Consider the following 13616-nt stretch of genomic DNA (forward strand, 5'->3'; position numbering starts at 1 on the left):
TCTGTTCCCTACATACGGCTGTAACACCAAGGGCGCCCCATCCACTACCCAGGGACTCCAGACTAAAGACACAAAAGGGGTTGCCCCAGGGAGATTTAGTACATCAGATCTCCCTCCATCTTTCTTGCACACACCACCTGCTGGATACCTGCCAGGCTGTAGGACAGCCCTCCGGTCCCCATACCAAGCACTGTGACACTAGAGTGCCTAGGCCGTAACCGCCAGCCACTCCGGTGTTCTGGGCCCGGCTGCCTCCAGGCCCTTACAAAAGGCTAGGGCCTGGTGGGGGATGTTGCACATAGAAAATGTTTTCACAAATATACTGTCTTAAAATAAAACCTACCTATTCCTACCAATTCTTACTTTGATGTATCAACGACTACCTCCATACAACACATATCCCATGCATAAATTGGTCTTCATGTGTGGAGTGTAAACATGGAGCACAAGGGTCATAGGGGCCAAATCGGAAGAGCTACAGCAAGAATCTATTAAATGATAGAGAGGCATAGGGCAGATCACACTAGCAGCAGAGCTTAAGGTCAACCCTGGTGATTAAAAGAGACTTCAGGAAGTAAAATTTTGGTCAGTGAATAGTTCTGTAATCCTGTAGATAATTTTAAAAGTGGACCGCAAGAAGCGAACTGAGTCCTTCCTCAAACTAATGTATCTTGCTGAATTTAGCTTTTGTAATAAGTTGGTTGTTCCTGCTAACAACCCTATCATTGCCTTTAAATATGTAGAGTCCAAACTTAAATGCCTTTTTTATTAAGTGTCCTATGTGAAACACGTCGGGGAACGGCTCCTTTGGTCTGTATACATACACTTATATACTGCCCTCTTGCACAGCCCTGTTTGATTTTGTTTGCGTAGCAGAATTTCTGTCTAAATATACTTGGAGATCTGGCTATTGGATTCAGTGTAGTAGAAATGAGTCTCCACATATATTTTATTAGTATTCATTGTGACCTTATGTGGGCCTTTATTTTCTGCGTGTTCCTCTTTTTTATGTGGTTTTAGATTTGTTATCTAATAAACTTATACTTTTACTAACAATGTAATTTGTAAACAGTCTTGGATTTTACATTATTTAGCATTGAAATCTTTGGGTCTATTCTAGGCTGAGCTTTATATGTCCGTTTTTCAGCATTGTTATATGTATTGGTTATTAATGATGATAAAACCAAGTTGGGTTTTTTCCTATTGTGTTTGCAACCCTTTTTAAAATGCAATGCAGACACATTGGGGCAGATTTACTTACAAGGTTACTCAAGTTCACTAAAAGTGCATTGTCTGTCTATAATGCTGTGTGTGTCACTAGGATCATGCGCCAGAAATCATGAATCTGTTGTTTCCCTGAAATGGTCTGACAAGGTTCACCATCTTTTTTTGTGGTGCACCTTTAACATAGGGCGTTCGGTGCTCGGTCTGAATCAGTTGGACCGTCTGATAGCAGGCCCCCTAATTTGTGTCGCATGGAAGCCAGAGCAGCTGCGCCACAAAAGGTTTACGTGCGACACTATCTCAGAGCAGAAACTTCTTAAATACCTGTGCAAGCCGTTTTATCCATGAAGAACCTGCACGTTCCAGCAAAAGTGTGGCGCGCGTCCCTTAGTAAATGTGCCCCATGGTGTGAATAGCTCAATTATGTTTTTAAACACACATCACGCACATTTGGAATATCTCCTCCCTGAACACAGTTGTGTCTAGACCCAAACGCATGTGACTGGCAAGCAGCAACAAATGTTTTCTTAACATGGCACAACACATATTGCTACATATCAAACAAAAGCATATAGGTCTAAACACATCTGTGTTCAGGGAGGAATTAATTAGGATGCACTTGATATCTGTTTAAAAACACAATTCAATCACATCTTGTGAACACAGCCTTAAGGTCCAACATAAAGCAATTGGTGCCTGCTCCATATTCCCCTCATATTGTTTCTCCCTCATTTTGTCGTCTCTTATCTCCCCCTAATATTGTGGCCCCTCATCTCCCCCTCATATTGTGAGCCCTCACTTCTCCCTCATATTGTGCCCCCTTTCATCTCTTACTCATATTGTGGCGCCAAACCTACCTCTCATATTGTGACGCCTCATCTCCCCCCTCATATTGTTCTCTCTTCATCTCTCCCTCATATTATGGCCTGTCATCTCCCCCAATATTGTGCCATTTATCTCCCTCTATTATTGTGGAACCTCTCATTTCCATTTGTGTTTGGGAGTACACAGATATACTCTATATTTATAAATTTCAGCTCACCTCTGAATGTCTTAATCCCGCCGGTGCACAGAGTGAGTAAACGAGGAGAAGAGGATGTAGGTTTCTTCAGCACTCTGAACAACTTTTATTCCATATGATTAAGTTGGTGTCTGGGCCCACCGGTGGTTACAGCAGCACACCAGTGGGCCAGTCCTACCCTGGCTAGCACAGTCTGGGCAATTAGTCAGGGGTTGTGGGTGAGCTCAGGACCTGCACCTCTTTCTCTGTCCTGACACACATGAGCCAGATTGTATGACCGCAGCACAAAAAAAAATAATCTTCCTAATGCATTTACCTTCTACATCATTCATTCTAGTTTCTATTCCTATATCATGCATTTCAATAGTGCTAAATCTCCAATCTCACCTTGTTACTATCTACTTATTTCCCTGTGCCCGTCATCATCCTTCTATGCTGTCTCTCTAAATAAGAGGGGATATAGGCATGAGCTCCCTTCTACAATGTTAGTTCCATCCAATTCCAGCATTAACTCAGCTTTTGAGTTTGAATATGACTAAAGTCGTAACCAGTGATAGAACATGATAGAATTTTGGGACACGGTGATACCTATCAAAATATAAAAAAAGATTATTCTTGGCCATGAACATAGTAACGGAAAATATTGCCTTAATGTCAGAAATTGCCACATTTTCATCCATGACTATATGAAAAAAAGTCATATAGCTAACAAATGGATATAAATTAATACGCCAGAACATACCACAAAAAAAGTCCATACACCAAAGTGTGAAAAAGTTGTTGGCCTCAGAAATTGGCAAAATGGCAAATATTTTTTAAGTACAAAAGATTAAAAAATGTTTAAAATCTATTAAAACCTAATAAAACCTATACAAATTTGGTATCCCTATGATCATAGCGACCCAAAGAATAAAGAGAAAGTGTCATTTGGAGCGCAGAATAAAATCCGTAAAACAGAGCCCTCAAGAATACGTAGCAAATGTGGGTTTTTTTGTCAGTTTCACTGCACAATTTTTTTCCAGCTTTCCAGCACCACTAAAAAGTACAATTTGTCCCGCAGATAACAAGACCTAACACATCTCTGTAAACGTAAAATAATTGCTTATTGCTTTTGGAATGAGGGGAGTAAAAAACAGAAACGCAAAAACAATAAAAGGCTGAGTCCTGTAAGAGTTATATTGACGTCTGTCTTCATCATCCCTCATCAACTGTTTATCTCATGTGAGGTTCAAATGATTCACAAACCCTGTTATGCGCCCCACATACACAGTAGATTGAAACCATTTTGATATGATTGGCATATCAAGAAATGTGTCAACACTGCCCAACTCCCAAAATAACTCTCAATTTTATCAGTTTATCATCATTTTGGATCATGACTACCTGACATTTGAAGATTCTCAGGTTTTGACAAGAAATCTATAAAAAAAATTCTGCATGTGAACACTGCTACCAGCCTTTGCATTATGAGTTTACAGGCCATCTCTGACGGTAACTAACTTGTGTATCCACCCTGTGTGACCCCTGTCTAAATTCATTTAATTATCAATAACCATTGAATGTATTGAGCAGAGGTTTGTGCATCATGATCAGCTTGAACATTTTTTCTTTGTTTCACCAGCAGCAAAGGTACAGCAGAAGAAGACTTATATCTTGAGAGTGATGTCAATGATGGTGACCAGCCAATTTACACTAACACTCACGGGATTTATTATAACTACTCAGAACCTACTTCTATGAAAAACCAGAACAAAGAAGAAGATGATGTGTATATTTTACCAGATCATTAAACCATCTGTAATAGATCAAATATTATGTATCATATACTTTTATTTTGTGAATCATTAGAGGTTTTTTCTGGGATAAAGATACTGTGACTTTAAAGGGAGTGAAAGGGAGCTTGTCCACAGTAATTCTGAGGACCACATAATCTGCTGCATGTTCCATTCTCTACTTTCAACTGCTGAAAACAGCTGATCTGTGGGGCTGCTGGCTATTGGACAGGCACCAATCTTATATTAATGGTGTTTTCTCATCTGAGCAATGACATCAATGACCATCAATGACCATCAAACTTAACTGAACTGGAATTGTTTTATAAAATCGAATGGTCAAAAAAACCTTCATCCAGGAACTCATTAAAAGCTACAGAAAGCGACAAAAGGCTGTTATTTTTGCAAACCGAGCATCTACTACTAAATATTAATGTCACTTTTCTGTTGAGGTGCCCATACTTTTGCACCTGTCAAATTTTGTTTTAATGCATATTCCACATTTTCTGTAAGTACAATAAACCTAATTTCAATCCTGAAATATTACTGTGTCCATCAGTTATTAGATATATCAAACTGAAATAGCTGTTGCAAAAACCTAAATTAATAGGGGTGCCCAAACTTTTTCATATGACTGTATATGTATATATATTTCTTTAGTTGGATATTATAAAAAAAAAATTACCTGTGTGATGATCCATAAATGTAGCCATGTTGTCAGCAGGGACTGCTGGCTATATACTAAGGGACAAGGGGCTTGCTGGTTATATACTAATGGGTAGGAGCTGATGGCTATGCATTGGGGGCATGGGGCTGCTGGCTATATACTGGGGGCTAGATGGCTATATTCTGGGGCCAGGGGCTATATACTGAGGGCAGGGGCTGGCGGGCTATATACTAAGGGACAAGGGGCTCGCTGGCTATATACTAAGGGGCAGGAGCTGATGGCTATGTACTGGGGGCTAGCTCGCTATATTCTGGGGCAAGGGGCTATATACTGAGGGCAGGGGCTGGATGGCTATATACTAGGGAGTATTGTCTGCTGACTGGCTACATACTATGGGGCAGTATCTGTTGGCTATATACTAGGGGGCATGGGTTGGCATGTCATATGATGAATATTCTCTTTATTCAGTACCAACAATACAAAAATGCCACACACACAAAATAAATCAAAATAATTAAAAAGGTGAAAACCAAAATGACTTCTCTAGGGAAAGCACAACATATGTGTGGACCTAGCAGTCCAGCTCTTCCACCTGGACAATGACCATAGAAACAGTAGATAAATAAACAATTGTGCAGATATTGTCACATCATTCATGGGATAATAAACTATTCACAAAGTGTAGGTGCTCAAGAATGAAAACCTGAACAGTACAATTACCTGATAATTAGAGGGCATGGGCTGGCTGGCAATATACTTGGGTGGAAATGAGCTGGCTAGCTTTATACTGAGGGGAAAGGAGACTGGATAGCTATATGCTGGCTGGAGGCTGTGACCAATGCATTTCCCACCCTAGGTTTATACTCGAGTCAATAAGTTTTCCCAGTTTTTTGTTTTAAAATAAGTTTCCTCGGCTTATACTCGGTTCAGCTTATACTCGCGTATATACAGTAAATTAAAGGGCATTTACCATAAGGATGAAGCACTGCATGCAAATGAGCCTCAGGGTTTCTACTCTCCATAGGTGTTAAAGTGGCCTAGAGCCCCTCTGGGTCATTTACATACAGTCATTTATTGTCGTGATAGTTGTCCTTTAAATGTGAATGCCCAGATGGGAATACTTAAGATAGGTAATCAATATTTTTATCTGGGGAAAACCGTTTTATTTTGTATGTGAATAAAATCCATAGCTATCATCACAATGAAGATACTATTAACACCACAAGTTCACCAATATAAATCTTTTCCTATTATTGTATACCCTATGGTAGTCCTCCTTATATAACAAATTCTACCAAAACATAAGGACCATATCAACTTTTCTTAATAAAACATAGAAAACATTTATTGCATAATTTTTTTTTTTTTTTTAATCAGACATGGACATATTCAATAAAACCAAAATGGTCCCAAAATTGTTTGTGGGGGAACGGAACAGGCTGTAGCAGGAGAGAGCTTTATATTATGTTTTTAATACTATACAATTCCATCATATTGTGCATAAATATAATAAGGAAAAAAACATTGCTGATATAAAGTTATAATGTGCACACCTCTGCATCCAGCTGCCATTTATACCCTCGCCCCGACGCACGTTCGCTTGTTGCTTCTTCAGGAGGCGTGAGACAGAAAATGGATATGGTCCTTATGTTTTGGTAGAATTTATTTAGACTACAATGACTACACAATCTGCAACTATTTCTGGCACACATTGTACAATATAAAAGTCTTGACCCCTTCATGCTCCGTGACGGATATATCCACCAGAGAGCTATGAAGGGTGTATAAAGGGGGCTCATGGGCCCTTTATACAGTCCTGATCCCATAGTCCCAAAAGAAAACCACTGGAATATCCTTGGTGACCAAGTTATGGCCAAGAAACCCACAACAGCCACAGATCTGTGTTAGAGACTGGAAGAGGATTGGACCAAAATCAGAGCAGTATGAGAGACTAGAGATGTTCAGTGCCAGCATATGTGCTGAAGTAATTCAAAGCAAAGGCCTGTACACTTTCTACTTATTGGTGACTGTTGTAACCTTCATAAAATTTATATACTTTGTAATTTTGAAAAACACTGTTCTAGTTGCATGGTATACCATGAAGTGTTGATAAATTGAGATTACATTATAAAAAAAAAAATAAAATCAAGCGATGTTCTCTAATTTTGATCTCCAGTACAGGCAGTCCCCGGGTTACATACAAGATAGGGTCTGTAGGTTTGTTCTTAAGTTGAATTTGTATGTAAGTCGGAACTGTATATTTTATCATTGTAATCCCAGCCAGAACTTTTTTGTTCTCTGTGACAATTGGATTTAAAAAATGTTGGGTTGTCATAAGAATCAGGATTAACACTAAAGCTTCATTACAGACACATTTGATAACTGTTACAGCTGTTTATTGTAGCCTAGGACTAAAGTACAATACATTACCAATATCCAGAGGTCCGTTTGTAACTAGGGGTCGTATGTAAGTCAAGTGTTCTTAAGTAGGGGACCGCCTGTATATATTAAAATTAAAATTAAATATTGTCTCTTTTGGTCAGGAGATAGAACAATTCTAGAGGCAGCATCAAACAAATAATTTCCTACAAATTGTATATACAATAAAACATGCTTGTAAATATGGCAGTTACATGGTATTCTTTCTCCTGAAATGTTGAACATTTCATTTTACAATACTCCTCGGGGAAAGAGACAGATGTGAATAACAGTAATTCTTATTTTATTAATCTAATAGTAAACAGACACCTGTACTCCTTTCATTATGTTCCCAGATTTTCGGAAGACTTATAATTAGAGATGAGCGAACACTAAAATGCTCGGGTACTCGTTATTCGAGACAAACTTTTCCCGATGCTCAAGTGCTCGTCTCGAATAAGGGAAGCTTATAGATTGAGTGCCTGTATGTGGCACTCCCAAAAATTGATTAAAACAGAGGACCGGGTAGGTGGCCCTCCAGAAAAATTAAATACATAGAGTACTATAACTAGAGCCAGTTGGCCCTGCCAAAAAATAGCCAGTTTCCTCTGCTTTAGTGTACAAAGAGGAGGAGAAGGAGAACAATGAGGAGGAGGAGTGCATACATTATTCAGGTTGAGCTTCTTTCACCTGGTGGAGAATGAAAATCCGGAGAAATCTAGGCTTTATTCATCTTGATAAGCGTCAGCCTGTCAGTCGACAGGCGTGTACGCTTATCGGTGATGATGCCACCAGCTGCACTGAAAACCCGCTCGGACAACACGCTAGCGGCAGGGCAGGCAAGAAACTCCAAGGCGTACAGCGCCAGTTCGTGCCACATGTCCAGCTTTAAAACCCAGTAGTTGTAGGGAGCTGTGTGATCATTTAGGACGATGGTATGGTCAGCTACGTACTCCCTCACCATCTTTCTGTAAAGATCAGCCCTACTCTGCCGAGACTGGGGACAGGTGACAGTGTCTTGCTGGGGTGACATAAAACTGGCAAAGGCCTGTAAAGAGTACCCCTGCCAGTGCTGGAAAAGCTGCCTGCTCGCCTACTCTCCCTCGCTACTTGTCCCGCAGAAGTACGCCCTCTGCCGCTAGCGCTGTCAGAAGGGAAATACTGTTTAAGCTTGTGCACCAGGGCCTGCTGGTATTCATGCATTCTCACACTCCTTTCCTCTCCAGGGATGAGAGTGGAAAGATTTTGCTTGTACCGTGGGTCCAGGAGAGTGAATACCCAGTAATCGGTGCTGGAATAAATTCTTTGAATGCGAGGGTCACGGGATAGGCAGCCTAGCATGAAATCTGCCATATGCGCCAGAGTCCCAACGCGCAAGAATTCACTCCCCTCACTGGCCTGACTGTCCATTTCCTCCTCCTCCAACTCCTCTTCTTCTGCCCATACACGCTGAACAGTGAAGGACTGAACAATGGTCCCCTCTTCTGTCTCGCCAACATTCCCCTCCTCTTCCTCCTCCACCTCCTCCGATATGCACTGAGAAACAGATCTAAGGGTGCTTTGGCTATCAACAAGGGAATCTTCTTCCCCCGTCTCTTTTGACGAGCGCAAAGCTTCCGACTTCATGCTGACCAGAGAGTTTTTCAACAGGCCAAGCAGCGGGATGGTGAGGCTTATGATGGCGGCATCGCAACTGACCATCTGTGTTGACTCCTCAAAGTTACTCAGCACCTGACAGATATAAGACATCCACGTCCACTCCTCATTGTAGACTTGAGGAAGCTGACTGACCTGACTACCAGTTCTGGTGGAAGTTGACATCTGGCAGTCTACAATCGCTCTGCGCTGCTGGTAAACTCTGCATAACATGGCTAATGTTGAATTCCACCTCGTGGGCATGTTGCACAACAGTCGGTGAGCGGGCAGTTGGAGGTGGCGCTGCGCTGCCATGAGAGTGGCAGCATCCGTGCTGGACTTCCTGAAATGCGCACAGATGCGGCGCACATTCGTGAGCAAATCAGACAGATTGGGGTATGTCTTGAGGAAACGCTGAACTATGAGATTTAACACATGGGCCAGGCATTGCACATGTGTCAGTCTGCCGAGTTGCAGAGCCGCCACCAGGTTACGGCCGTTGTCACACACAACCATGCCTGGCTTCAGGTTCAGCGGTGCCAGCCACAGATCGGTCTGCGCCGTGATGCCCTGTAATAGCTCTTGGACGGTGTGCCTTTTATCGCCTAGGCTCAGCAGTTTGAGCACCGCCTGCTGTCGCTTAGCGACGGCACTGCTGCTGTGCCTAGAGCTACCGACTGATGGCGCCATGCCCACGGATGGTAATTCGGAGGAGGAGGTGGAGGAGGGGTGAGAGGAGGAGGAGGCATAGTAGGCCTTTGAGACCTGGACCGAGGTAGGCCCCGCAATCCTCGGCGTCGGCAGTATATGACCAGCCCCAGGGTCAGACTCGGTCCCAGCCTCCACCAAGTTAACCCAATGTGCCGTCAGCGATATATAGTGGCCCTGTCCGGCAGCACTCGTCCACGTGTCCGTGGTCAGGTGGACCTTGTCAGAAACGGCATTGGTCAGGGCACGGATGATGTTCTCTGACATGTGCTTGTGCAGGGCTGGGACGGCACATCGGGAAAAGTAGTGGCGGCTGGGGACCGAATACCGAGGGGCGGCCGCCGCCATGAAGTTTCGAAAGGAATCGGTCTCTACCAGCCTATAGGGCAGCATCTCCAGGTTAAGCAACTTGGAGATGTGAACGTTGAGGGCTTTGGCGTGTGGGTGGGTTGCGCTATACTTCCTTTTGCGCTCCAGTGTCTGGGGTATGGAGAGCTGTACGCTGGTGGATGCTGTGGAGGATCATGGAGGCGAAGATGGGGTTTTCGCACGGGAGGTGTTTGGGCCGGGGTCCTGGGCAAGGGGGCTGACTAGCAGATGACACAGGGGAAGGAGCAGTGGTGTGCCCGGCCGGAGGTAAACGGGCTTGGTGCCATTGAGTGGGGTGTTTAGCATTCATATGCCTGCTCATACTGGTGGTAGTTAAGCTAGTAGTTGTGGAACCCCTGCTGATCCTGGTTTGGCAAAGGTTGCACACCACAGTCCGTCGGTCATCCAGTGTTTTATTAAAGAACCTCCAGACTTCTGAAAATCTAGCCCTCGCCACGGGAGCTTGACTACAGGAAACATTTGGTGCTGATGCACCAGCTATGGCCCTGCCTCTCCGTCTGGCCCCACCACTGCCTCTTCCAACCTGTTCTGCTATAGGACTCGCCTCCGTCTCAGAAGCACTGTGTTCACCCGGCCTATCAACCCAGCTTGGGTCTGTCACCTCATCATCCTCCGATCCCTCAGTCTGCTCCCCCCTCGGACTTCCTGCCCTGACAACAACTTCACCACTGTCTGACAACCGTGTCTCCTCATCGTCCGACAACTCTTTACACACTTCTTCCACTACGTCAATAATGTCATCATCACCCACAGACTGCGACCGGTGGAAAACCTGGGCATCGGAAAATAGCTCAGCAGCAACCGGACAAGTGGTTTGTGACTGTGGGAAGGGTCCAGAAAACAGTTCCTCAGAGTATGCCGGTTCAAATGCCAAATTTTGCTGGGAGGGGGCAGACTGGGGGGAAGGAGGCTGAGGTGGAGGAGTGCTGATTTAGGTGACATGGGTGGACTGCGTGGAAGACTGACTGGTGGACAAATGGCTAGAAGCATTGTCCGCAATCCACGACATCACCTCTTCGCACTGTTGTGGCCTCAACAGTGCTCTACCACGAGTCCCAGTAACTTGAGACATGATGAACCTAGGGAGTGTAGCGATGCTATCCTATTGCTATGACTAGTTTCTAACCTACACTGACAGCACACAACTGGATTTTGTGATGTGCCTGATGACTTTGAGTTCTAAAAAGAAATAAAGGTAAAAAAAAAATAAATCAGCAGACTGTGCCTAATTCAAATCAAACCCCTAATAAATTGTTCCACTTCGGTGTTTGAGGTGGATACGTGTGTCACTAAGAGCTAAACACAACGGTCGCAAGTCTCCCAGCAAATTCCTCACAATATGGTACTAGCTGCACTACTAATGGCAGCAAGCCCAGCCACAAGCAAACCAAAAAAAAGTAAAATAAAACGTTATTGTAGCCCTAAGAAGGGCTGTTGGGTTCTTGTAGAATCACTCCTGCCTAACACTATTCTAATAGAACACCCTAACGCTTTCCCTGATCAGCAGCAGCTCTCTCCCTAGCGGCATCCAGACAGAGAATGATCCGAGCAGCGCAGGCAGGGGCTAGTCTATTCCAGGGTCACCTGATCTGGCCAGCCAACCACTGCTATCAACGTGTAAGGGTACCACGTCATGCTGGGTGGAGTGCAGAGTCTCCTGGCTTGTGATTGGCTCTGTTTCTGGCCGCCAAAAATCACAACGGCGGGAGATGCCATTTTCTCGAGCGGACGAAGTATTCGTCCGAGCAACGAGCAGTTTCGAGTACGCTAATGCTCGAACGAGCATCAAGCTCGGACGAGTATGTTCGCTCATCTCTACTTATAATCCTAATGGTCCTGTGAGCAACAGCACCCAGAGATACAGTATAGGCGGAAACAAAAAAAAGTAAAAATAATTTTTACTTTTCTGTATAAACTGGTTTAATTTTTTATTACATAGCAATTTAAGTAATACTGGAAAATGAGCTAAAAATATTTTTATCCTCTGGTTACTAATGTCCTGACCATTGTCAACTTGTATTCTTTACTGCATAACGGAAGTTGGATGCTAGATTTCATGGATTTAATATTTTCAATAAAATTTTCAAAAGTATTAATTCATTTATTCTCTTCCCTCACTGTGAACAGTTAGCCTTCTGAACTTTATTCCCTGCCAGTGTGTCTCTTCCTAATGCAGATGAGTAGTCAAGTAATCATATAAAATCTCCTCTTTTGTAGACAGAGAATACAGAATGACAAAATGACAATTTTGCTGAAACATGGCTAAAGACATCCATAGCAAATATATACTGTACAAGCAAAAAGACAGCAGCACTCCAGTATTCTTCAGTAAGTGTTTTCTGTAGTCATCAAGGCATAACTGCAACTGTGACTCTAATGCAGTGGTTCTCAACCTTTCTAATGCTGTGACCCCGCAATACAGGTCCTCATGCTGTGGTGACCCCAAACCATGCAACTCGCAGTAAAAACACAGTAAAATTGCGGCTCTGATGGCTTTAGGCGACCCCCGGTTTTGGTTGTTCGACCCCCGCTGGGGTCCCGACTAGAGATGAGCGAGCACTAAAATGCTCGGGTACTCGTTATTCGAGACGAACTTTTCCCGATGCTCGAGTGCTCGTTTCGAGTAACGAGCCCCATTGAAGTCAATGGGAGACTCGAGCATTTTTCAAGGGGACCAAGGCTCTGCACAGGGAAGCTTGGCCAAACACCTGGGAACCTCAGAAAAGGATGGAAACACCACGGAAATGGACAGGAAACAGCAGGGGCAGCATGCATGGATGCCTCTGAGGCTGCTTAAATGCACCATTATGCCAAAATTATGGGCAACAGCATGGCCATGACAGAGTGACAGAATGAAGCTAGATAGCATCTAAAACATCCAATAATTGACCCTGACACTATAGGGGACGGCATGCAGAGGCAGCGGCAGCAGCGGAAGGCTAGAGAGTGGCATGGCGACATACCCTAAATGGACTCAGGCTTCAAACCAATGGGTAGCAGAGAGGAACCAAAGGAGGTGAGCAAGAAGCGCTCAAATAATATTGGTACATGATAAAAGTTTGCCAGTATATTTTGTGGATTACACAGCAGGGTGGCGACAAAGTTAACATGGAAGCCATGAAAACAATCCAAAATTCTGCCTGACACAGCTCCTTTGATAAGGGGACGATGTATGGAGGCAGTGAACTAGTAGTAGATTAAAGGTGCTGCAGTTAAAACTATGTTAGTTGGTTCTTGGCATGGAGCTGGCGCTCCGCTGCCAGGCGAGCTTTCGCCAATCCAAGCCCCTGTCTCTAGGCTACTCCCCAAACAGCACTTCTAAAAACCTTTCGGATAAGATCAAGTGTAGTAGCGTTCTTATAAGTTTGGGATATGGCGGGTGAGGGGAATGTAAACATCTGCGCAAGAAGCGCTGAAATAATATCCGTAAATGAAAAAAGTTTTCCAGTATATTTTGTGGCTTACACAGCAGGGTGGCGACAAAGTTAACAAGTTTGATGTGGAATGCCCTGCAATAGCTCTTGGGCGGTGTGCCTTTTATCACCTAGGCTCAGCAGTTTGAGCACCGCCTGCTGTCGCTTAGCAACGGCACTGCTGCTGTGCCTAGAGCTACCGACTGATGGCGCCATGCCCACGGATGGTAATTCGGAGGAGGAGGAGGTGGAGGAGGGGTGGGAGGATTTGGAGGTATAGTAGGCCTTTGAGACCTGGACCGAGGTAGGCCCCGCAATCCTCTGCGTCGGCAGTATATGACCAGCCCCAGGGTCAGACTCGGTCCCAG

At 43.9% G+C, this 13616-nt stretch overlaps 1 protein-coding gene across 3 annotated transcripts in view; it reads left to right on the forward strand.

Annotated features, from left to right (window-relative positions):
* Nucleotides 1-4616, forward strand: part of LRRC25 (leucine rich repeat containing 25) — a 144383-nt gene extending 139767 nt beyond the window's left edge. For all 3 annotated transcript variants that reach the window (XM_072112614.1, XM_072112595.1, XM_072112604.1), the window contains one exon: nt 3867-4616. In XM_072112614.1, coding sequence (XP_071968715.1) covers nt 3867-4035 — 169 coding nt within the window. In that variant the 3' untranslated portion in view covers nt 4036-4616. The remainder of the gene's footprint in view (nt 1-3866) is intronic.
* Nucleotides 4617-13616: the final 9000 nt, after the last annotated feature.

The sequence above is a fragment of the Engystomops pustulosus genome, chromosome 1, assembly GCF_040894005.1.
Source record: "Engystomops pustulosus chromosome 1, aEngPut4.maternal, whole genome shotgun sequence".
In the NCBI taxonomy this organism is placed as follows: domain Eukaryota; kingdom Metazoa; phylum Chordata; class Amphibia; order Anura; family Leptodactylidae; genus Engystomops; species Engystomops pustulosus.